At 35.5% G+C, this 26,695-nt stretch overlaps 1 protein-coding gene and 1 long non-coding RNA gene across 2 annotated transcripts in view; one reads left to right on the forward strand and one right to left on the reverse strand.

Annotated features, from left to right (window-relative positions):
• The first annotated feature begins 1,484 nt into the window (after positions 1-1,484).
• Cbp53E (Calbindin 53E) lies at positions 1,485-26,464 on the forward strand. The gene is made up of 12 exons (XM_023174594.2): positions 1,485-1,636; positions 14,605-14,762; positions 15,619-15,704; positions 17,711-17,800; positions 18,943-19,029; positions 19,848-19,904; positions 19,972-20,055; positions 21,766-21,821; positions 22,511-22,556; positions 24,795-24,851; positions 25,012-25,083; positions 25,140-26,464. Exons 2-12 carry the CDS (start codon positions 14,609-14,611, stop codon positions 25,305-25,307), a joined length of 957 nt encoding a protein of 318 aa, XP_023030362.2. The 5' UTR covers positions 1,485-1,636; positions 14,605-14,608; the 3' UTR covers positions 25,308-26,464.
• The window catches only part of LOC111518215 (uncharacterized), a 41,042-nt gene continuing 23,384 nt past the window's right edge, over positions 9,038-26,695 (reverse strand). The window contains exons 2-4 of the long non-coding RNA XR_002723929.2: positions 13,457-13,643; positions 13,135-13,361; positions 9,038-11,692 (exon numbers count right to left, since the gene is read on the reverse strand). This is a non-coding gene — a long non-coding RNA (uncharacterized lncRNA). The remainder of the gene's footprint in view (positions 11,693-13,134; positions 13,362-13,456; positions 13,644-26,695) is intronic.

The following is a 26,695-nucleotide window of genomic DNA, read 5'->3' on the forward strand; positions in this document are numbered from 1 at the left end:
CTCTCCAAAATCGAGCCTCATTCGATACATTTTCAAAGTGCAAAAAATATGAATGTCTCATTTGCATGGAAATCTATTTGATATGATTACAGCTGAATAACTGTCTCTTGTGAAAACAAACAACACATGAATTAAAGATATATATGTTCATACGAAAATTACTAAAGAATACAACATTTTTACTTGAAAAAATATTATTTTCAATTTTTGTTTTGGTAAATCAATTTTAATAATTCAAAAAAATCATAACATTGTCACAAGTTGAATATAGAAGCTCTCAATGCGAAAATTCAAATATATTGCTGATCCAAATTGGGTACCATAGACCTAATTTGTGCCAAACGACATTTTATTAATTTTTTATCATAAAACGGCCATGAAGAATTTTCAAATTTCAGGAATGTAGACTCTAGCTGGCCTTCCTTTTTTCCCAATCTAGAGGAAGGGTAGTAATTTAAGGTTGACGTGCAAAACTATACCAAATTAGGGCATTTGGCTGTATGTTCAGAACTATCAATTTAATTCTTTAAAAGACATACTTTTTTAGGTTTTCAACTTCCCACAATCAGAAAAATAAATTATTTTAAAATAGGTAAATGCCTTTCCACCTAAAGACAGCAACAATCATCATCGAATATATTTTCAGTGCAAGATAAAACAATGCATATAAATTCAATTTAATCAAGTCATATCCTGAAATTTTCTCCGCTTTCTCTTAATTTTCATTCGGAAATTTTTACCTCTTTTTACGTCAGAACGCTGATTTCAGCGAATGACAGTCTACCAGTTACCACTGTTTTTGTGTTATTTTGAAAGCTAAAAACTAAAAACAAATTTTTAAATCTTTAATTCGGAGTTTGCCTTCTCAATGTTGATTAATAAATTGATGAAACTTTCCGTAATTCAATGTGATTTCATGCATGTAACAAATTAAAAAAAACTTAAAAAACTGTTTTCAAAAAATATCTCAAGTCGGTCCGGCCAACGATTCTCACGAAAAAATTGAAAAATTCAAAACTCAAAAACTAAAATAAATCGCATGACACATATTCTGATAGGTCTGAAGAAAAAAACGTTTCCGTTTTAATCATCTTACATTTAAAATTGAATTAAACTTCTCTTAGTGTCAAGAAACAGAACTGAACGATTATATTTTTATGCAATTCTGTTTTCTTACAGTTTGTATGTGAAAGAAACTTTTGTGCATGATCTATATATGTTTATAAAGAGTTTTTATTGTGATTACTTTCTTTTTACTGTTTTTTTTGGAAGTTCTCACATTTGCTGTTCAATAATGGAGAGGTAGAAAGCCAAAACGTTTTTTCCCATTATATATTGACAGAATACGAAAAAATGGCATGCTCAGTAACGAATCGTGAGTTATAACAAATTATTAAAATCTGAGGAAATTTCTTCGGATCTGGCAACGTCGCTTCAGCGTGTGCCTAAGCCCGAAATCGAAGTCGGCGGCCAGCAGGATCGCCCGACACATGCGCAGTATTTGACCTCTTCTGGACTCCGCTCGGAAGCTTTCCTTCAGGATTTCTGCGCTTTCAGTAATCCCAGAACTTTGTTCGAATACGCCGTTGAGTTCCAAAGCTTCGACTACATCGCACGACTGATAAGAACAGGCCGGGTAAGTTCTTTGTCGCAAAAAGGGTGGCCGATTTCGAGAAGGTTATGCTTCTAGTTTGGGGGTGTTAATTTTTGCTTTACTCAAATGTTTTCTCGTATTTTTTAATAGTGTTTACCGCCCACCTAGTCGTTTTTTTTCTACGTACAACATTCAAGCAGCGGTCTGGTTTTTGCCTAGGTTTCTATAGAAAAATTCGACAATTCGTGAAATCGCTCGAATGGCGTTCAATTTTTTACCGGCTGTCACACGTTTTCATGAATTTTTCTGTACTGCAATGCGCCAAATTCAATAATTTTTAGGATAAAAATTATATATTTGAAACATTCCCTTCCCAATAATCTGCTGCCTTTCATTATTCTTTTTCCCACCCATTCGATTCATAGTTATTTTTGTGACGAAAAGAAATGAACCAAATGGTAAAATAATCGATCCATAATTGATATTGATGATGGTTTCAATCCATATTTCAGAATCGCATAACATATGGATAATATCTGATCGGTAAAATGGTAAATATCTACAACTCGAACCTACTTCATTAAATTCCTCTATACAAATTATCCATATACCGCCATTCTTTTTATAACGACTTGAACATTGTTGTTCAATATTTTGTATCCAATAATATTTCCAAAAGTTATACCTTAAAAAAAGTTAGCTTTCAAGTGTAAAATAACATTTATACCATATTAGAATACTAGTGCAATATTTTTTTTTTCACTTAGTTACTGTAAACTTCTCTGGATGGTTAAAACCCAGATATTTTGCATGTTTTATTGCACAGTACAACGACATTCTCCGTAAGTCAAGAAAAGTTGATTTTATGGACAACTACACACATCGGAAAAGTCTAGATCGCTTTAGGGAAAAAAGTTGACGGGTGATTATTAAACGAATGTAACTTACAACAAAATTTATTAAATGGTCAAAAATACTGAGTGCGCATATAAGCAAAACTAAAAAAAAATATGGCTCTTCTTTGGCACCCCGAAAAAAAATCATGATACAAAAAAAATTGGAATCAGTACAAAGTATGGCCTCCACGCTGGTTCATTACGGCCCTACATCTATCGTGCATCGACAAAATGAGATTGTCAATGTCTTGTTGAGGTACATTTGCCCATTTAGCGATTAAAAGCTCTCTCAATTAAAACGTTATGTGAATGTTTCCCATATGCAGAGTAATTCTTCGTTGAAGCATGTCCCACACATCCTCGATGGGATTCAGGTCCGGTGATTGTGCTGACCATGGCAATACATCAACTCCTTCGTTGGTGAGCCAGTCAGTCACTAGACGCGCGACATGTGGACGAGCATTATCGTGCATTAGGTGGAAGTTTTCACCAACAGCACCAGCAAACGGACGGACGATAGGTAGAAGAATGGTGTCGAGATACTGTCGAGCTGTGAGGGAGCGATTTGGTAAAACGAGATCGGTTCTGCCGCCGATCATGATTCCGCCCCATAGCTTTACTGTACCACCTGTGTATGTGTGGACTTCCTGGACGTGTCTCAAACGTTCATTATTTCCAGGTTGTCTCCACAGTCTTACTCGACGAGAATCTGGATGAAATCCAAATCTGGATTCGTCTGTGAACAAAACTGTGGCCCAATCATTTGCATCCCAGTTTTGATGTTCTTGACACCACTCTAATCTTCTACCGCGATTGCCTCTCGACAAAGGTGGACATCTAAGTGGCCTTCTGTTGTGGAGATCTGCTTCATGCAGTCGATTTCTGACAGTATCACGACCAATGGTTACCTGGTGCGTCTGCTGCAACACGTTAACCAACTCAGGTGCTGTGATTGTCGGTTGTCTTCTTGCGGTTAAGACCAAAAATCGGTCTTGAACTGCAGTTGTAGCACGTCCTCGCCCTGGATGTTGTTCGGCTGGATTGCCAGTTTCACGGAGACGCCGCCACAATCGACTGATAACACTTTGGGAGACCCCCAAACGAAGAGCTACATCATTTTGTCGCATGCCACCTTGAAGAAGCCCTACAGCTCTATTCATCTCAGCCAATGGTAAGTGATGGCGTTCCATGTTAAAGCACAATATTTCCAGTTTAATTGCTGAGCAAGAACTGCATAGAATGTACAAACTCGACACTTTCAGATTATTCATTTTAGCCGAAAGCCTACAGTTTGTAAAAAACTTGATAAAAGATTAGTTACCGTTTTTGCAGGCTTTGTTCAACTCATAGAAATCTACAGGGTGGTCGAGTGTACCAATTTAATCGAAATTAAACGACCTCATGCATTTATTTTTATAATATTCAGTATGTTATAAAAATATCCCTAGACTTTTCCGATGTGTGTATATAGGTATGTATGGCTATGGCTATGAAAACATAAATTATGGCTTCAAATCGGCATTGGAATTTTTCATTTCATCAACACGTTTTTTATTGGTTTTTGCTTCTGGTATATTGACATTCAACAGGTAAATCAAAACCAAGCCAAAGCTTAGCAATACTTTATAAAAACACCAAATTTCTTTTTATCAATTTTATTCAAATTAACAAAGGTTGCTTCACTCAAAATGTTCTATCACACAAACTCATAGTCCGGCAGCTGTGAAATTTGTACACGTGTTTTTTGGCACACAATGGCTTCTAGGTGTGTTCTTCAATAATCATTTCATCCCGTAAGGGTAAAGAACCATTAGTTTTTTTTGCATGAGAGTAAATGTACCATTAAGAATATAAGGTTTTTTGAAATTGAATAACACTGATTTAAAATCGAGAGTAAAAGGAGAAACATTACACCTCCACATCACAAGCTTGGGGAAATTATTATTTGATTTAACTTCCTAATTAGATATTTCATTGAAAAAATTACAAAATACATTAATGAGATATTGGCGAGCATTCATTCAAAGTTCACTAAATCACAATTTCTGTCAAGAACGATCAGCAGAAGATTTTTGCACCAGCCACCAGTGGAACCCCTAATTCCTTTTATAAAAATTGAATTTCTAACTTCCTACTAGGAAAATCAAAAATAGTGTCGTTTAAAATTTTCCATTCAAGTGATTTCGTAAAATAATTTTGAAATTTTGAGCTCTAAGAAGCGAGAAGTTGTTTGATGTTGTAAAAATGCAAAAAAAATGTTTGGGAGAAAGTGGCTGACCTGTTAAAATTTGGATATTTTTATCTTTATTGTGGTGGCCTTCTCCCATGGAGGCTCCGGGATGATAGCCCCGCATAACCTCCCCTAAATCCTACCCTGGAACCGGCCTTTAGAATTATTAACTTATTCTAGAAAATAATGTTGAAACTTTGACAATAATCCTAATCAATATCTCATCATGTGCAGGATTTTTACAGTTTTTTCTTCGGTCCCTGTTTCTATTTGATGCATGTACATCAATTGAAGAAAGCAATTACCTTTTATTGAAATATTCATAGAGATTAAGGTTTCATCTAAATCCTTCAAGAAACATGAAGATGGCTCTTGTGAATTGAGCAAACCCTTCTCTTCGAACCATTGCGTGGAATCTCTTTAGTACGGAAAATATGATTGTGTCTCGCCACGCTATAAAAAACCTCCACAATAAAGCCCTACTTTATGGGCGTGTAACATAAATAGCCTTTACGGCTTCGAGTAGAAATGATTTATATCATTACGCGTCTGGCTTTGTTTGTTATTTCTAAATTCTGTTGAGCCAATATTATTTGCATTTTCCGGCTACCGGTCATTAAATTATAAAGCTTTACCCGTTGAGTAATATTTACTTTACCCATACACCGAAATTGAGTAGGTGAAATTTTTGCTAAATCACTGGCAGCTTCTATTTTGGAATTGGTCAAAGTAGAGACTCATGTTTTTATTAGTCTGATGAGACTTGATGCCTACGAGTGAGCAGGTGCATTATCATGATGCAAGAGCCACGAATTGTTTTTCCACAAAACCGGACGTTGTTTTCGTATTGCGCTTCGCAAGTGGTGCATAACTTACATACGACCATGTGATACATTACGCTACGGTAATCGAAGGGAACAATGAGCAAAACTTTCGACATTCGAATCGAACTTGGCGTGCTTCTTTGTCTTGGCTATCCTGGGCTTTTCCATTGATACTTTTGGACTTTGGTTTCGATTTCATAACCATTTTTCCATGATTCGTCATGACTCTGAGTACAATCATCGTATGTCACTGTCAACATTTCAAGTGTTTTTGAACACTCAATTCCAGTTTTTACATAAAATTCGAAGTAAATTCTTTGTTTTTTTTTAATGCAGAAAAAACTATGAACATGTGTTCGAGACGAACATGTGTACAAAAAATAAAAACATCCTTAATCGAATATACTTAGCCCGCGAAATTGGAAAATTCACCTTATTTTTTTGAAACACCTCGTACATCTATAAAACTATTTTCCTGGTGCAATCAATATCTTCAATTCAAGTCACTTTCCCTACAGTCTAGCATTTTCTTGAATCGAGAATAGGCGGAAACGGAATAGTTTTCCGGGTGTTTCGTGCATGTTATCGCTCCCCTTAAGAAAAGGTGGCAAATTAGCACAGTCATATGAGACAAACATTTTGGCAAACGCATAACAACTTCATTCGCATGGATTTCAGTTTTTGAGTTTTTCCAGATTTTCTAACAGTAAAATGTTGATGAATCTTTGATTCATCGTGTAGAATATCCAATGTGACATGAGTTGTGTGGCACGTAGCACCGTCATACTGAAACTGTTTTGTTATTGATGGGGTTTAGGTATTTAATCTGTGGTTTAGGCATTAATAATTAGTATCAACAATAAATATTAGTATTTATTTCCATACTTTAACAATCAGACCAGTTGTACCGACGGTCGAGCCCAAAGAGAGAGCGTGGTCAACAGTGCTGCCGCAACGTCAATTCAAAAAGTACCGAAATTTACAAGAAAATAGTACCCAAAATGTACTGCGCAAGACTAGGCATGGCACATGCGCATAAGTCATTTCAGACCAAATGCCAGTAATGCCAAACGTGTAATAATGTTATCCATTTAAATTCGGAAAATATATGGAGTAAAAAATTTGCTGGAAACTAAGAAATATTGCTTAAGAGAAAGATCATAATCAGAACATTTGAAAAAAAGGTGTCTTTTTCCTTCTTCAAATTGCTCTTTCACGATTGCAAATGTGTTTTGTTTTAATTAGGTTTCTGTCACAATAGAATGAACAATACTAAAGACGTTTTCAAGTGGCTAGATTCGAGAATTTATTTTTACCTGTCCATATTCCTTTTTATTTTGACAAAACAATAAAACCAATTTCTCAAGGTGAGGTGTGAGGTTAGAAGTTGAAACTGCTGTTCTGCTGACTGACTGACTGACAGACGACAGAACCACAGTTCACAGGCACAATACAGAATACAGGATTAAACAATGCATATAATGATAGCTCGCAATATTGACACAAGTACGGTATTTGCTGATCTGGAACTTGAAACACGGAATTGCATTGTTGCCACACATATTGTTGTTATTTTTTACTGTACTCGATGGGAGTCAACGTGAAAATGTAAAAAATTGGGATTATAGTAAATAGTACCGAATAGTCTACATATTGATCCGGGTAGTATCTTCGTATCAAAATCATGGAATAGTACCGAATGCGGTACAATAGTACCTTAACGGCAGCACTGGTGGTCAAGGTCACTTTTATGACAGCTCCCCTTCGCCGTGTCTCTGAACCCGATAAAGGTATCACATCAGGAATGAGAACAGAAACCACATATTGCTGGTATCCAGACCATCAAATTCAGGTCAAAAGAAGTTGGTAATCATAGACCTATAGTGCTCACCGTTGACAGTGATGGCCTGGCCATTTATTTATGTATACGGGTAATATCCATGAGGAAAAATGAATGAAGCAAAAACAGTATTTCCTTAAAAGTAACTTAACCTCACTGGGGATACACTACAAAAACACACTTTTGTCTATTTTCAACGATATTTCTTTATTGTTAACTAGTTTCGGCTATTACACCATTTTCAAAACAAGACAAAAGTGAACAGTGAACATGAATTTCCACAGAATAAACAAGTCGTCAATCAAAGAAGTAACTTAACCTCAATGTAAGTATAAATGTAGACATATATCAATGTAAATATATAAAATTTGAATGACGTCAACTTAAAATAATAATCCTAACTGCTAATCTATTGAATTCTATTGCTACACTGCTTTATAAAAGTATTGAATGAAATTCCTATAATGTCACAATAAAGATGCTTGGCTTCACCCAAAAGAATTCAATAAATTTGTTAGTTCCAAGCAATCAGCTGTTGGCGATAAAAAATTATATTGAAATTATCAAGAATTAACAAAATCTAAACTTGAAATGTTGATATCATTTATGGTTTCGTCTCCAGTGAAAACATTTCTTTATACGCAAGCTCCATTCGACTAGATTTCAGGATTCATTGCTCGCTCGCAATTTTTCTTATAAATATTAATTTTTATTGAAGAATAACGATCCGGAAATTTTGTAGCAATTGACTGACATTCGACTTCTGCAAAATATGAACTCAGTTGAGTTCCTCGAGTGCAGATATTTCGATTTTGTTTCTCCCTTTATAGTAAGATCCATGTTGTTACCGTAAACGAGATGTTTTTTTGTTTCAATTTTTCCTGTTAACAACAATTTTCTAATCTTTCTGTCTAGAATTCATTGCCAGAATAATAAATATCAAGACATTTTGTTTCAGTTTCTGCAATAACCGGCATATAAACCGGCATCGACCGTGCTAAATCCTGATGGATCGGGTGTCGATTCAGAAATTAGCGCGAGGAAAATAAATCGCTCGATGACTAAATGAAAATTATTATAATCAATCGTAAACATTCACCTACCCGATATATAATAAAAACGACCCGTCGGTGGAAATATGACCGTTATGAAAAACATATACTATACTGCCCTAAGCATAATAAACCCAAATATTTATTAGCTTTATATAAATTCTATTTTAAATTTAACTGTTCCGCTAAAGTAAATGACTATCCTCGGATCCGGGTGTTTGAGCGCATAAAATGGAATTGACATTAAAAGGATTAATCTCTTTATTATTCGAACGTTCGAGACGATACTTGTTGATGTTCCTGGCGATCCGGATGTTTTCCCTGGTATAGGATTCGGAGGATGAAACCAGAGCTTGCGTAAACATATTTTTATACGGGAGAAATTATGAGTCAACCACACCTTTTGAATCAGCTCGTCAACTGTGATTTTTTCTTAGAAATGATTCATCAATTACTAACTAATTAAAGTAACATTTTATCACAAGTAAGCCTTGGGAATTTCCTATTTCAAACTGACATTTCATTTTGAAATACATAGTTTCTAATGAAAAATAGGACTCAGGAAGGGAAAATTAATGTATCCTTGGAGAAATGTGGAACGTGGCGAAAAATTTATATTTTTCAAAAGTTGTACATTTGATCACAACTTTACAGAAGATGAGTTTCGCTACACAGTTTTTTCCTCAGTGGAACTGGAATATTAACTACTAATGAATCGCACCTACACAGTAGAATAAATATCTTTCGAGATGTGGAGCTACAAAAACATGACATGACATTCAAACGAACAAAACCATTTAGTGACTTAAGCATAGTTTTAACAGTTCCAAAAACAATAAAAACTCCTACTGATTATTCATTCAGGTACCTTAATGAGCTCCTAAGAAATATAAATGATAGAACAATCAAGTTGATTTGAAGAAACCCAGAAGTTTGGAGATTGTTCGTCCATTCATGGTAGTTTTCTATTTATCGATTTCCTCCAACTTTTAAAGTCTGTAACTGAATTCCAAATCACCCCAAATAGTCCAAATTCATGAAATTGGTGAAGCTCTATAAAGTGACACTTCCAAACCATTATTGATTCAACGCAAACCATTAACCGAGAGTTAAATTGCGAATTATTGGAAAATGAATTAACTCCATTAGTTTTGGCAACTTTTGATAAACAGTTCGATAGTTTCGAATATCAATTTGTAACGTTCCAAGTAGATACGAGATGATGATGGAACTATCAACAAATTCAAGTATAATCGTCGGACAATAACATATATACAGTTGGGAAACATATACCTGTGCCAGCAATAAAATGTGCCATGAAACACATACTCTCGTATAGCATCCTTTAATTCTACAAATGAAAAAGGAAGATAAAACAGTTGACTTTCGCAAAAGCTTTTGTTCAGCTGTCAAAAAGAAGATGCATAGAAACCCTGGTGTTTTTACCGATTTGTTCTCGTTTTTACAAAATCCCTTGACGCGAGAAATGAGAATGACACAGCTTTGTACACGTGTTGACAGATGAAACAATTATCGTTTCTAAATGTAAACTTAACGCCTCTGTGGATAGAATTCCGAAGTGCGTTGCATCTCTTTATTAAATGAAGAACTAGCGAACCGCCCCGGTTTCGCGCGGTTGCAATTCTGATACTAAATATACATACAAACGTCTGCGATCGCTGCTAATCATAAAGTGCCATAGGTACGCGCCGCCGCCCCCCCGGCCGCTACCGCTATGTCTCTGCATCTTAAATCTGTAATATCTTCAAAAATATTCATTTGAATTGCATGCTGTAAAGGGCCACATTGATCCATATTAAATGCACAACGTATTTAAGATACTTAATTGTATAAGGATTAATGCTGTATTGTTAAAATCGTTTCGTAAATAAGCCATTATTTGTCGAGGATAAAAAATGGTTATTGTGGGTTAACCCTGAAAGATAGATTTATACCATCGCGGATTTTTTTATAAAACTCTTTAAGATGTATGACATCTTAAAAATGTATGTACATTTTTCTATCTATCTCGTAAAAACTAGCCAGCGTTTGCAATGTGAGCACAAAAAAATGTGTTTATTTACACCACATTAGAAATCTCTAAAATCATCAGTGTCTCTCTACTATATTTTGCATATTAATATTTGAAAATTATTTGTTATTACACAGACATACAGAATTTCAGCCTCCGAAAATAGAGCGGTACGGAGAAACAGTGAAGAAAAGGTAATTTTCATATGTAAATACGCCCCTTTCATCACCAGAGGATCACCAGTTGGAATATTTGAAAATCCTTTCTTATGGCACATCTACAACATAAAATGAACTTACATACAAAATTTCAGCCTCCGAAAATAGAGCGGTACGGAGAAACAGTGATGAAAAGGTAATTTTCATATGTAAATGCGCCCCTTTCATCACCAGAGGATCACCAGTTGGAATATTTGAAAATCCTTTATTATGGCACATCTACAACATAAAATGAACTTACATACAAAATTTCAGCCTCCGAAAATAGAGCGGTACGGAGAAACAGTGATGAAAAGGTAATTTTCATATGTAAATGCGCCCCTTTCATCACCAGAGGATCACCAGTTGGAATATTTGAAAATCCTTTATTATGGCACATCTACAACATAAAATGAACTTACATACAAAATTTCAGCCTCCGAAAATAGAGCGGTACGGAGAAACAGTGATGAAAAGGTAATTTTCATATGTAAATGCGCCCCTTTCATCACCAGAGGGGATCATCAGTTGGAATATTTAAAAATCCTTTCTTATTGCACATCCAAGACCTAAGAAGCACCTTTATACCAAATTTTAGCTTCTTAGGACTCACCAGTACGAAAAAACAGAGATGAATGAGTGTTGAGTGAATGATTCTCGCATTTATAAATATAGATTGATGATTAGATAGAAGGACATATGATTCAAACTGATATATAACGCTCTAATTAGGTAGAATTCAATAAAGTGATCCTTGAAATTGTCGACTCATATATCAGATTCACAAATTGCAGACTCATGGGTATTCCTTCGTTGTCCCAACTGTTCGTGGACTGAGACGGATATCTCTTGGCAAATACCATCGATTTGTTCCACCATACCGTTTGCTATACATTCGGACATTCGACGTCAAAAGTACTTTATCTCCCTCCTGGCTATAAGCGCGTCTCATTATTCATGCAGATATGTCACTTTATCCCATCCGAAAAGGTATTTGAATATTGCCCCGAGCGATGTTCCTGCTTACCTGGAATATTCAAAAGAGACAGAAAACTTATTACGACATAAAACGAGTGAGAATTTTGATGGAAAGCATGCCCTGCGCTGGCTGGATTATGTTATGATTATATAATGAAGTCATTTTCACGGTTTATTTTTAGATGTACGAAATTTTTGGGTGAATAAAATCCGGGGAAGAAGCTGCTTAGATGAAGTGGTTACATACAGGGTGTGTTCCACAAGGCATAACAGCCAGCAAGAGAACTGTTGGCAAAACATGCGGTTATTTTGAAAAAAAAAACGTTCTGACCCAAGAACGATTGCAATTTTTATAGTTATTCAATGGAAATTGCCATCGAGCTCCCGATTTCCTTCGTTTCAGTAAAACTGTCCACTCGTCATGAAAATATAGATCTTGAAAATACCAACAATACGTTGTACAGTTCCAGGTTCAGAACAGTGTTCCCAGATTTTGAGAAGCAGTCTTTGCAAATTTTTGTATTTTTGTTTTGGTATGGAAAAGGTGTTTTAGAATTCATTTCACGCCAAATGTGACAATCCCGTTTGAAGATTTTGACGTGCTGCAATGAGGTTTTAGTCGAAACTTGTCCCTCTCACAAACAATCCTGTTTTTTTGGAATTTTTCTTTGCCTCGCAGTACTTTTTTGATAACCCACTCTGTAAACGCTTGGTTTATTGAAGTAAAATCGTTTTAAAACTAGTCGAGTATGGAAAAATGAACCAACCAGTCACGAACTAGTATCGATTGATTTCATATAATTTAATTTTAAGCCGAAGCTTTTCATACAAAAAGTGTGTTAAACCTTGACCAAGGCATTGTCAAAGTTTCCCAGATCCGATTACACTCCGCAGTGCGAAAGAAAACCTGCAAACCTCTTGATCTAATTCTCTCGATTTCGTGAGATTGATCGTGCGATAATCTCAGTGTCCTTTTGATGGTATTACCATGGAAAATGGTTCTCAATCTAACGGATGAAGCTAAAATGGGTCGAGTTCTAGACCAGTTTTCTTTCTGGAGAAATAGTAACGGGACTCTGCATTGTCCATTAGATCCAGAAGGATTTGTAAATTTCTGGAAATCGTTCGTATTTCACTGCAGAATATCCTACTCCATCTTTGAACAAAAAATGTGGGAATCTTTCAGAGAAAGGAAGGAAGTAATCAATTTTAAAATAAATTGATGGATGTAGCCGTTACTACGTGGTAGGAAATCATAATGAAGAAAAAAGAATTGCAACTTTTTATGTTCTTTACCACTTTTATTTGTAACTAACTTACTGTAGTTTCGTCCTATAAGGATATTTTCAAACTTATACAATATGTACTTACATTTAGAATCCATCTGCTTCCTTACAAAAATACAAGTTTTATTCAAACCGGTTTTGAAGTTTAAAAGCATTTCTAGTATTGAGTTCTGTTATTCAGCAATAATGAAATCAATGGGTTCACCTTTTCCCAGCCTTGAAGAGAGTCTCTCTATGTCTTCGTCATTCGATTGTCGCAAATATTCTTGTCACGTTTACCTCAATGTCATGAATTCTCATCGTGATGCCCTTCTGTCCCAGTTTCAATAATTTTCAAGAGTAGGGATGGAAATTCTTCGATGAGACTTGTTCCAGCGGAATAAATTTTCCTTATCAGTAATCTTTGTTACTGTGTTGATATATTCTCTGAAACTTTTCAAAAATTAATGTAAAAAAGTGTTTCAAAATTTAAATTTTTAGGTATAGCTCAAACTAATTGTATTCATCTTTAGTGTTACTCATGTTACCTTAGTTTTTATCATTGAATTAATTGGAATTTGAGTATACCATCTTTTATTCTTCGTCTTCTTTTTCCATTCGTTGGCCCAGCAACCAGGGCTATCCGGCCAGTTAGTAACGAAGTTAATTAGACAAATTGACGTCGCTGGGTTATGACAGTTGTCATGTTATCTACAAAGCAGTGTTGCCGCAACTCTTGAAAAAAAGTACTATAAGGTGAACGAAAGAGAGTTCTAGATCTACTGTTGAGAATAAAAATTTACTTCTTCAAAGTAGTATTTCTTTCAAACTTATGTAGTCTGTTCAGGGCACAGAAAAATAGATTTGAATAATGAGGGAATACTGTTGCATTTCTAAAACTATAAGTAGAGTATGCAAACGTATTCTAAAAACACTTTATTGTGTAATTTTCACTAGACAGTTCAACAAAAACGCAACACGTGTTTCGCCATGCAATGGCTTCCTCGGGCGTGTCTTAATAATCAAAGATCAATTATTTATAATGACTGACATAGCTTTTAGAATAATTGGAGCATTCTGAAATGTTCTACTCGTAGTCCAGGCTTTCTTCTCTAGATATTCTGTAGTATATTTTGTAACACGAAACACCTTTATCGAATAAATTTCTATATTTAGGTCGCTTCCTATCAACCTAACATCTCAATATTTATCTAGAAATATGTTTCGGAGCAAGTTGTAAGTTAGCTTCTGTCTATGAATAATGCACTCAAATATACCGATGGAGAAGCGATTATTTACAAGTCTTGTTACATCACGAAATATCGAAATCTACAAGAGGATATCGAAAATGAAAACATTATTTTCTTAAATAAATATTTAAACTACACTTATATTAGATTGCAGAGCAGACATCATTGACAACATTATCGATTTATTCATCAACAGAAACTATTGGAAGCATCACAGGAAAGAATTGATCCTGTATTGTTATAATATAGACGAGAATCAGAAACGTTGTTTTATTATTCATAATAATAATGAAAAAAAATTGAGTTAGAATTCTTTTTGACATTTGACAACAATTACACCGAATCATCTGAGACTATTATTGCCACTCTTTCGTCTATCAAAACTGAGAATACCAATCATTAACATTTCTGAAACCTTTTTGTATATTATTAATGTTTTTTTTCAGAAAAATGACTACACACTCAGATCAATCGAACGCCAAACGATTGAACTTGGAAAAGGCAACGAACTTTATGAGACAATACAGAGACCCTCAATCGAGAGAACTGAAAAAACTATCGGCCAATCAGTTTATGGAAGTTTGGAGCCACTATGACAAAGACGGTAAGTTAATTCAGGAAAGTAAATATTTCCTTCAAATATATAGTGTCTTCCAACAGGGATAGCGAACTTGCCTGAATTTCTACAAGAAGCTAAATATTCTATTTAGATCCACCTCGACAATTCTTCAGAATCCGTCCCCATCTTCAGAATATCCATTATTATTTTCAAAATGTCAAGAGTTAATTCAAACAAAAATTTTATATAAATATATTTTTTTGTGTACATCTAGACTGTGTACACAAAACGGTTCTCTGAAAATGCTGGACGGTCATATAAATAACCCACTGCAGCTTTCTGTTGACAGAAATGAACTAAAACACAACTCTGATCGACATCCAACATCAGTTTACGTGTTAACAACGTGGACCAATCAGAACAACCTACCATAACTGCAGACCAATCAGGAGTGGCACATCACCCCCACTAGTATAAATACAATTGAGCCCGCAGCTCCCCAGTCAGTCGCTGCTGAGACATCGGCTACTTTCCACCAGCTTGTATTTTGCTCTCTCTGATCGTAACTCCTGCCGTAAAAGCCTATATTCGAAGGGTTAGGTCATATGTTTGGTTAGTTTTTGATAAACCTAGGTTAGGGTAGTTTTAAACAATGAAATTTTGGAAAATTAACCGTCTCAAGTCTGTAGAAAAATATGGTTTGAAAAAATGTCTTTGAATTTGGGACGATATACGTTTTTTACATTCATACGAAATCTAGACGGTTTCATTCTGGGGCGTTCACGACCCTTCAGTGACTCCTTTGACTTCCAGGAGGTTTTCTTTCACGACACAATTAACTGTGTTGCCGGAAATTTCCGACCCTCTCAACTGTGAATAACTGCATGTTTCTTTCCTGCAGGTAATGGTTACATCGAAGGCATCGAGCTGGACGGATTCCTACGAGAGTTCGTCTCCAGCGCCAACGCTTCCGACGTAGGACCAGAGGTAAGCCAATAACGAAAAACTACAAAAGAAAATAAAACAAATCCTCCCCTTCTGCCCCAATATCGCCACTTTCCAGATCGCTTTATTCCTCCCATCTCGAGAAAAACTCTTGTTTTCGACGTTGCTCCGTGAATTATTTCCATAGTCTGGAACTAACCGCATATATCTTCGAGGAGTCTAGACGCCCTGAAGCGCACATTTTCCCCGATGCAGGCTGCTAACGACTACTTCGATGGATCGCTATTTTTCCACGAGAATTTATGAATACGAATGAGCGGATTGGAGTGCGCGAAAGATTTGCTTTTTGTTTATCCGAAAATGAATTGAACGAGTGTCCCCTTTGGCTTCTCGAAAAGGTTTATCGGCGCTGGGATTTTATTATAACGGCTTGGGAGATTTGCATTTTGTTTCGGAAATGAGGTTGTTTTTTTTTCGAGAATTGGTAACGAGGTTGTTGGCCCTGCGGCGGAAAAACAAATATTTTACAACGCTTTATTGTGAAAGAAGAACATTAGAGAGTACGAAATTAAGTCAATATTGTTATTTACAGGAGGCAACCTTATATATTTTCAATTTTGAATGAATAAATTTGTTTTTATATTTTGGCGAAGGAGCCGATGATAATTATACAATGGTCTGATTTGAAATAAACTCAATAAATTTTTTTATTTTTTGGAAAAATTGTTGGACACTGCGATTTGCATTTGGAACTGCGTTTTTTGTATAGAAATAAAATTATATAGTACGTCCCAAATATGAGATATAAACATGTGTTTTTTGTGTTTTTAAATCGATACCCAAAGAGCTCATTACAGTTCGTAGGCTAAAGAGTTCGTGGCCAACATAAATGGATTACAACGGTCATACAAGTTTTCGGTACCATTTTTATAATACGATTTGTCTTTAGCCTCAAAATAGGCCTGAGCTTCAACGATTACTTCTTTATCGACACGAAATTTATTTCCAGCTAGCATTTCCTTATGTGAAATGATGGAGCCATGTTTCATATCGATGCATACATTTGGATTCAAACACTGCTCAGAATCACCAATTCTTTGTTGTTTTTGGTCGACTGTAAGCTTGCACGGCACTCACGTTAAACAGAGCTTTCGCATACCCAAATATTCATGAACGATATGTCCAACACGTTCCTTTGATATATTTAAAGCCACAGCTATCTCGATCAACTTCTCTGGTGCGCGACAAGGGGGCTGAGGGGTGGAGCCCTAAGAAAACCTGAGGGGTGAGGCGGGCACAAGTCCGCGCTCTTATCTTTGAATCTCTCCAATACTCATTCCATCCTTCTCTGCATTGATTACGTCACACGTGTCTTGAAAATTGCAAGAAATGAAGCGCCATAAAAAAAGGAAGGGATTTTGCGCTCGTACCGGCCTTGTTCATCTACTGATTTGAATTTCCCGCTTTACGCGCGGTAGCTTCTGATTGGTCGACTGGATGACGGCGAAAGTGGAGGAGTGGGGATGTTCTAAAGTGGCGCCACACCTACAGCGGTCATTCAAAATTATTTCGTGGACTTTTTTTATGTTTTCATTGATAACAGCCACTATAAGGCGCCAAAAATCAATGCTTTATCAACACGAGAAAATAAGAAGAGTTGCTTCACTTAAAATGTTCGATCTCACAAACTAATAATCCGACAGCTGTGAAATTACACGTCTTTTCATGTAGGGGTCCCAAAGTTGCATTTTTCTAACATAAAATGAAACACTTTTGCCGTTAATATTATCTGAATCAATTTTATCATTAGAGATTTCAGATTACTGACTCGAAATCAAAGTTTCCTCAAATAATAGCTTGCTTTTATAATACATACCAACAGCTTTTTTGTGATACCTTTTCATTGTTGTACCGGTGATGGTTCAATACATGTTCATTGTATTCAACAATGGAAATTATTTTTCTTGATGATACATATAATCTTGTATATTGAATTTGAATCAATCGGAAAAATAATCACACTAATTTTTGGTATAATTTCGTTCCAGGTTGTATCTGATGAGATGCTGATCGAATTGAAAGCTTGCTTCATGGAGGCCTACGATGACAATCAAGATGGTAAAATAGATATAAGAGAGGTATGCTTTTATTCTCCTTCATAATTTACAAAAATACTACAAAATGTAGCCCAAGCATAGAAGGCATCGCATGTAATTACTTGAGTAATTTATATATATATTGTAATAATATAATTAATTTCATTAAAGTTACAATAATACTCTTCCAAAATACAAATCATGAAATTATAAAACAACAACAAAAATTAATTGGCGCTCCGGAGCGACTTCATTAATTCCAGTGGCGCATTTGCTTTTTCAGCTGCAGGAAAACCCGGAAACACGGCTATCGTCAAACTTGAACCAGTTCGTTTATTCCGTCTTTGAGTAATTTATTCAACAGAACGATATCGTTTAGTCTCTGACTGAATAAAAGCTCAACGTTAGATATTTTTTAAGCAAAATGCCATGAAATGAAATTTCTCTAAAAGACTCGAATACAAAATTCACAGTAGATTTTCTGGGAAAGACACCACCCACTATTGCCACACTACAATCCACAATTTCGGAAATTACTTTTTGACTCGATCTGGTAGGCGAATTTTGAAACAGCTCAAAATCAACAAAGCGTCTGGTCCTGATGATTGCACCAGCGGCGGCTCGTCATCGGAGGCAAGGGAGGCTTAGCCTCCCCATAAAACTTGAGGCCATTTATCGCAATCATTATCGTATCATTACTTTACCATTGATTTTTAATATAAATACATAATATGATCAAAAAACACTATCACTCACTACGTAGTACGTACCACACTGTATCCTGCATTAACAAAACTGAAACGCACCGGCCCATGAATGAATAACGAAATAATAAATGCCATACGTTGGAAGGGAGCCAAGCCTCCAACCACTTTAAAAAACACAGGCTCCACGCGACCGATCAACCAGAGACATACGTCTCGATTCTTAATTCAGTTGCAGAAATTATAGCGTTAGAGGAGGCTAGCCTCCAGTTGCTGTCCGTTAGTGTACGACTGCGTTTGTTTTTTATTCAATTATTCGGACGGGATGCCGTGACGGACCGGCACTGAAAAATATTTCGGTAAATCGTTTTAGTGTTTCGATCAACAAGTGATCATCTTCAAAGAGGAAGATTAAAACTGAGTTTTAATCGTTCGACTGTTTACTTACTTTATTTTTCATACAATATTTGAATATTTCAGCTCGCCCAGCTTCTACCGATGGAAGAAAACTTCTTGCTCCTCTTTAGATTCGACAATCCTTTGGAATCCAGCGTAGAATTTATGAAGGTAATTTACTTTAAAAGGTAACAAACAATCTGAATGGGTATTCCGGAATAAGAAAAACAAGGGGGAGATTTTCGGAGTTGTTAGAGCGAGATGATCCGGATGTCCGGACAGTAATATAATACAGCATCAGGTCGAACATTAAATCGAGAGATGGACGTCGTTTGACAGGAGTAATAGTGGTCGTGCGATGAATATAATATTGATTTTTTAACGTAGGCCCTTCTCTGGGTTGGGAATTCTTGATATTTTTACTGAGGATAAACTACAAAAACATACTTTTGTATATTTTTCACGATATTTCTATATTGTTGACTAGTTTCCGCCATTACACCATTTTCAATGAAAGAAGTTGATATTTTTAACTAGTGTGTGTTCGAATGAAGAAGGTATTTAGAATACTTCATCTTTGTTGATCAACCTCTCAAATACAGACCATTTTCGTGTACTTACACGATTTAATGAATTTTTTTTCTTCAACCACCCTTCTTTACACATATTTTTAACGCATTTCCGGAACTTTAAATACTGGCCTACACTTTCAGAAGATCGATATTATTTTTGTTAAATTTTTTGTTATTTCATTGTAATATCTTTGTTTTTTTTTCTGTTCTTGCAAAAAACAAACACCTCTTTCTTTGTTCAACTAAATTGTTTAGAACTTTTGAATTATTTGTTAGCACAACTTGGCTGAGATCGTAAATTTTTCGATGTGAAATCACAAATCGAATAATAATTACTTCAGTCATAATTTTCAATTAATGCGAACCGAAATGATGTGAAATTGTGAACTCGACTATGAACGTCTTTCCATTTCACAGATTTGGCGAGAATACGACACCGACGGCAGCGGATACATCGAGGCGGACGAACTGAAAGTATGTATTATTTTCCGTTCCTCTTCCCGGAAAATGCACTTACCTGGAAATGTATTTTCTATTGCAGAACTTTCTGCGCGACCTTCTGAAAGAAGCGAAAAGAATGAACGACGTCTCCGAGGACAAGCTCATTGAATACACCGACACGATGGTGAGTAAATCATCGGCAGGACGTGAATCGGGTCATCGAGGGGGCTATTTCTGTCAGTCGGAGGGTTGGCAATATTTTGTTTCAGACGAACATTTCGAGATGCAGCAGTAACGGAATGGATTATAAATACAGTACGGATTATAAATAAATACGGATTATAAAGCATTATTAGAGATTCGCAGGCTAAAAGCAGAATCTGGCGCAAATACAAGCGTGTGTGTAATCTGCAGGCCCTTCAAGATTTCAAACATCAAAAATAAAGCATGATGTTGATGTGGCATATGAAAAATCGTTCAACGGTCACCAATCTTCTGACTGTAACCCAACATATTGCTGAATCTATTGACAATAGGGCCCAAACTGATTTTATTTACACAGACTTTTCTAAGGCCATCGACAGACTTGACCATGGCATTCTACTGAACAAACCAGTAGCCTTTGGATTATCTCCATCCTTAATCGCACTCTTCTGGGATCTTCGGGATCGAAAACAATATGTTCAGCTCAATAGTTTCAAATCTACCGAATATAGTGCTTCTTCCGGTGTTCCACAAGGTTCAAATCTGGGACCGTTGCTCTTCAATATATTCATTAATGATATTGTAGATATTATAGATGTGTATTTCCTTTTATATGGCGATGATCTAAAACTATAACTGCCTCGTTGAGAACATAGATGATTGTGTGAACCTCTCAGCAAACGTAGGACGGGTTATAGAATGGTGTTATCGAAATAACTTGTCGCTAAATCCAGATAAATGTATAAATGTAAGGTAATGTCCTACAGTTTAAAAACGAACATCTTGATCTTTGATTATTCAATAGAAAACGTTTCCCTGGTGAGACCAGAAACATCTACTGATCTTGGCGTCAAATTTGACACTGCGCTATCATTTAATAGGCATATCGATAATGTTGTAACCTCCTCCTGTCGTTTGTACGGATTAATTGCACGTAGCAGTAGTGATTTCAAAGAAACTTCGACCTTAAAAACTTTATTCTATGCTTTCATAAGATCAAAGTTAGAATACGCGTCAGTTGTGTGGAGCCGCTTTCATCAATATCACATTGATAGAATAGAAGCAATTCAACGACGATTTTTAAAACTGCTAATCCTAAAAACCGATGGCATTTATCCTCCAGTAGGAACAACCCACTCTGAATTTCTACAAAAGCATAACTTTTGCAGTCTCGAAAAAAGGCGTGAATATTATAGTGTTGCACTAACCTATAAAATTATCAAAAGCATAGTTGACTGCCCAACATTACTGGAAAAGTTTGATATTTGCAGTCCTAGAATCTGTTCCAGACACCCGAGTACTTTCTATATAAAAATATCTCGCACAAATGTTCTGGAGAATTCTCCGATCCATAACATTGTCAAATATAAAATCCCACTTCCTAAAATAATTGTTTTGTCATCTATAATAAATATAAAATGTGTAGTCTTTATAGTCACTTGTTGGTATTGTTTGTAGACTTTACAGTCACTTGTTTGTGATGTATTTATTATATTTTATTTTACGAAAGAATGTTTCACTAACATGCCAATAATTCTAACGTTTCGAATTTATTTGAATTCTTCTTCGGAACTCTTTGTAACAATGAGTACTCATAACACAGAATGAGGATAGTAAAAGTTAATTATTTCGATATATTTCTAAGCTCCATAATGGTCATCTGTTATCTTTGATATCACTTTTTTTCCAGCTCCAAGTATTCGATTTCAACAAGGACGGCAGGCTACAACTTTCCGAGATGGCAAAGTAAATATACGACCATTGGTGTTGTACGTTATTTAGACTTCCATTCATTTATTTCTTGCGATTTCACGGTCTGATCTATCGGAAACATGGCCTGAAAAGTTGGTAATCTGTTCGATTGGAAAGTTTTGTTGCTTTCTCCAGACCGACAAGTTCGAGAAGAAGATTGCTTTTGTTATATCGTTACAGATCTGATCAATTCAAGATGTGCTACAAAGTTTGGGTTGTTACTTACCGAAAATGGATTTTTAATGAGTTCAGGGTATAATATTACCTGTCGATCAGTGTCTTGAATTGTAGCATTTTGTATAAAAAATCTTTGTACAGCTTCATTCATGACAATATGCTGATCTAGTTTTGTACATTTTGCTTGACAAATAATTAATGAAAATAGTCTAGGGATGTGAGATCGGGAAATCTGAATGGCTACTCGAGAGACCCCTTTCTACAAATCCAAATGCCAGACAAATGATCAACCAAATATCATATGTTCCAAGCAGAATATGGATCTCGAAGTCCATTATTGGCCATAGAAACTTATCAGACCATGTTTCATTCTAACTGCTTCATGTATGATTTCTCTCTGAAGCTTTCTTTTAGATCAATAACTAAGAAATAGCGTAGATAATGACTTAGCGCTAGCTCTGGCCAGTATTATTAGGTACTGTTCATAAGAAACTGTTGTTCTTCAGGTTGCTTCCAGTTAAAGAGAATTTCCTTTGCAGGCAAGTCTTCAAGGTAAGTAGAACATCGATGTTGACTGCGGAATCTTTTATCGATTTCAGCATGATTTTTTCAATATCACTAACGAAGGATTGAATGTCAGTATAATCAAAGCACTTCGAATAACCTACTTAAATTCAGAGACTGCAAAGAAACTTACAAATTGCTTTAAACAATTAAAGGGTCACTTTTTTATGAGCTTGTAATTTTTTTTAACAGTAAAAATGCAAATGGCTACCAAATCCATGCTAAATTATTGAATACTTGTTTGTTGTGTATCGGGTATACGCGAGAAAAGTAAAGAAATACCAAAATCAAAATAAAAACCCTTTAGTTATTGAAATCAAAAGTGAACAAAAAGTTGTTTTTGTATTATAATTGATGGCTTAGTATCTTGTGTTTCCTCCTCGGATGAACATCACAGCTCGGATTAGCTGGGGCATGGTTCTTATGAGCCTTCTGAGGTTTTTTGAGGCAAACACTCCCATTTTTCTCGAAAAGCGATTTCCAGCTCATCCAAAGAAGTGGGTTGGTTTTGACGGCATCGGATGCTTCTTCCCAGTTGATCCCAGACATGTTTGTTGGGATTCAGTCCTGGACTGCAAGCGGGCCCTCCTGCTTCTGCTCTGTGACGTATCTGGATATCCAACGCATTATTAACGAACCTTTGCGCCGTCAGGGATCCGTTGCGGACGTCTGTAACACCATTGAGTGTAATTCCATCCCACACTATTATTGATCCACCTCCAAATGGGACTCTTCAAGAGAAGCAGCAGGAAATAAAATGTTCATTCCTTCTTCTGCATACTCTGGCCCGACCATCAGTACCAAAAAGAGTGAATTCCAAAGGTCACATTATTATATTCATCATAAAACTTGTTCTTGTACACGATCATAACAAAATAGTGATCCTTTGATTGTTTTGAGGAGTGTATATAAGGCGGCCCAAGAAAATTCCCAAAGTTTCAGTATACTTTGGTTTTAACATTCTTGAAAGGGGAATTTCTATATTATATTTGAGCAATACATCCCTTTGAATGGAGTGCTAAGTTGATTTAACAAATTTAATTGCCTTTTGGACTCTATAGATCTATAGATCTAAGTTAACAAAAACATTTTTCATTTTCACCAAAAACAATTTGCCCACCAACACTGATTCGGCTACACTTGAGTAGATTTTCCTTGGTTTTTCTCACTATCCTCTCAAACAATCTATCGCTAGTATTTTCCGATCTACTGCACTTTGCATTTTTTATTCATAGTGCTAACTTAAATTAAACTGAATATCTAAATTAAAGCACTAAATAAAAACTGAAAAACTATCTAAATAATCTAGCCAGAGTTAAAGTAGTCTAGTACGATTCTTTTATATAGTGGCTAGTACAAGTCTGAACTTTTAAATCCCCCACTAATATTGTGACCAAAAATTTTGCACGGCTTTATATGTCTGTCTTTGTGGCTGAACACTTCAGGAAGGTATTGAAGTAAGTATGACTGTTTCTGACGTAGACACAATAGTTATTTTCTCAGTCTCAGTTCTCAAGATTTACTAGGAGAAATCGGGGTTATTTCTATTTAACGAACAACCATATATATATTTTTCCAACTCCTCAAACCGTACTCCTAAAAAGAATGATCAAGTGTTCAGAGAATAAAGTTTTTTTATGTACTGATTACTGACAGTGTGGGGTGCCAGCCAAAACAAACTAAAATTTCAACCGTTTTCTCCTAATAAATAATGTTAGGCCTTCTGTGGTTGCAGCATGATTGATAACTTTGCTTCAGTCTATGCTTCTTGTTACGTAAGAGACTATGATATCAAAATGCATGCATATCGCACTTCACATACACCACAAACACTAACATATACCTACCTGTAATACTCGTTACATTTATTCATGAAATTATTTCAGAGTTACTGAATTGGATTGAAAGTTCAACTGGACTTTTTGAATTTTTTTTAAAGATATACAGGACAGGACAGGTTTGCAAAAAGAGCTTGATTTTTACAAACATATACCAAAGTCTTTTATGCTCTAAGCTCAAGAAAAATGAATCTATTATAAGTGAAAAAGTTTAGGTAAACAAGCCAGACCAGTCCTTGTGAGATCCCTATATCTGACGTGAATCATTACCCCCACCCCCAAGTTATTTGTGTAAATATATTTAATTATAACAATGCTCTGTGCTGTTCCATGTTACTGTTGATAATTTAAGACAATATTCATCTCATTATTTTTTTATTATATTTAGGGAGCCACCAAACTGACCAGAGCTGACATTGAAAGAGTTTTCGCTTTATATGACAGAGTAAGTAAAAATACAAATATACATTTCTGATCCACGTCACGTTCAAAATATTTGAATTTGCGAGTTCCAAAACGCCAACTTTTTTCTAAAACTTCAGCAAGTTATTTTCTAACCGCATTTCGAAAAAACGAACACCTTCATTTCACTGCAATTGTTGCAGGATAACAATGGTACGATAGAAAACGAAGAATTGAGAGGATTCCTGAAGGATCTACTGGAGCTTGTTAAGAAAGTGAGAACATTGACGGCAGTTATATTTTATTCCATTCTCACTTATTACTATTATAGGACTATGATGCTCAGGACTTGCAAGAATTCGAGGAGACGATTCTACGAGGTGTCGACTATAGTCAAGATGGAAAAGTGAACAAGAAAGAGCTGACGATGATTCTCCTGGCTATAGCAAAACACAACCAAGAGGAAGAACCTACGACAACAACAACCACAACTTCATAAGCCACATATACTCTTTCTGATCAACGTCTAATCTGAAACGGAATAGGCCAGTGATCAAGAGAAGAATTACGCTTTTGCCAACAGTTATTTTGTTCCAATTCATTGTTTAATATTTTTGGCATACACTCTCCATTACTTTCATCTAAATCTACCCAGTAAAACAATTATTATATGCAAATCAGCACCAAATCCGGGCAATTGGGTCAAGGTCAAAAGGAATTTGTGTAAACAAACGTATCGTCTGCTAATGCGGCAGACATAGTGTATGTGTTAACCGTGATAGCTCTCTGTTTACTAGTATTTTTAGTAGTAGGGGTGGTGGGAGTGAGGTATCCTTGCAAATACTCACTCATGCTTGGTCGATGAAAGTTGTATCCTAGTCCATTTCTAACCTTCACAAGTTCACGGTCTGTCGACTCTACTGAACATGTCTGCTATAATAGCAGACGAAATGTTTTATACTATAAGTTCTTTTCAACTATGATCTGATTGCACAGATTTTTTTCTCTATAGTTTTACCGTAAACTTCATTATTCATCGGCTTCTCCCAGAGCTGACCTATTTCCAAAATTCTAAGATAATAATCAGTACTGTTGCCAACTTATGATGTTACTTGAGCAGCACAAGTTGCAGCTGAATTTAATATTGAAATTATAAATATATGTTTAGGGTTCTACGTGTGACACCAATTTTAAGACTAATAATTTTATAAATGTCTATTTCGAGATGTATTTGAATCAAGTCATCTGACATACCATCTAGATGTATCATAGAAGAATTCTTCAAGCTTTGCATATCATAAGGAATTTAATGTAAGCCAATTCTCTATAGTCTAATATTTGGAGGCAATCAATGTACTGGGGGTTCCCTGATCATACTAAAGTTATTCTGAAAGGTAAAAAATTAGATACCAAAGGAGAATTAAATCAGTAAACATAAACAGGATAAGTGTTCAGTAAATGTTTATTCCAATGAGAAATTTCTGATACTAACCATTTATCAACTGGTGAAATCGCAAACAGAACTGTAATTTCACAGTAATTCTTCAAATTTCATACAAATTTTTTTGAATCCCTTCAAAACGTCATATAAGAGGATGAACGTTTTGGTTTGCTTGAAGGACTGAGTATTTATTTCTACTCAATTTTTTTTTTTAATAACACCGACATCATTATAAAATGGCTATCGTTAAAGTTTAAAATTGTGATCTTTCTGGAGATTTTTTCAAAATAAATATTTGCTGAAAAAGTTCTTTACATATTGAATAAAAGTTATTTTTGTGGAGAGAATCAGAATTTTTCATCGACTTTTCTGGGGATTTAAACCTCTATAATGTTCTTCATTACATTTTTTTTCAAAATGGGTAAGGTGAAAATTCTCAGAAAAGT

The sequence above is a fragment of the Leptinotarsa decemlineata genome, unplaced genomic scaffold, assembly GCF_025532065.1.
Source record: "Leptinotarsa decemlineata unplaced genomic scaffold, Ldec_3_MD MMD2_tig00026307_RagTag_RagTag, whole genome shotgun sequence".
Taxonomy (NCBI): Eukaryota; Metazoa; Arthropoda; class Insecta; order Coleoptera; family Chrysomelidae; genus Leptinotarsa; species Leptinotarsa decemlineata.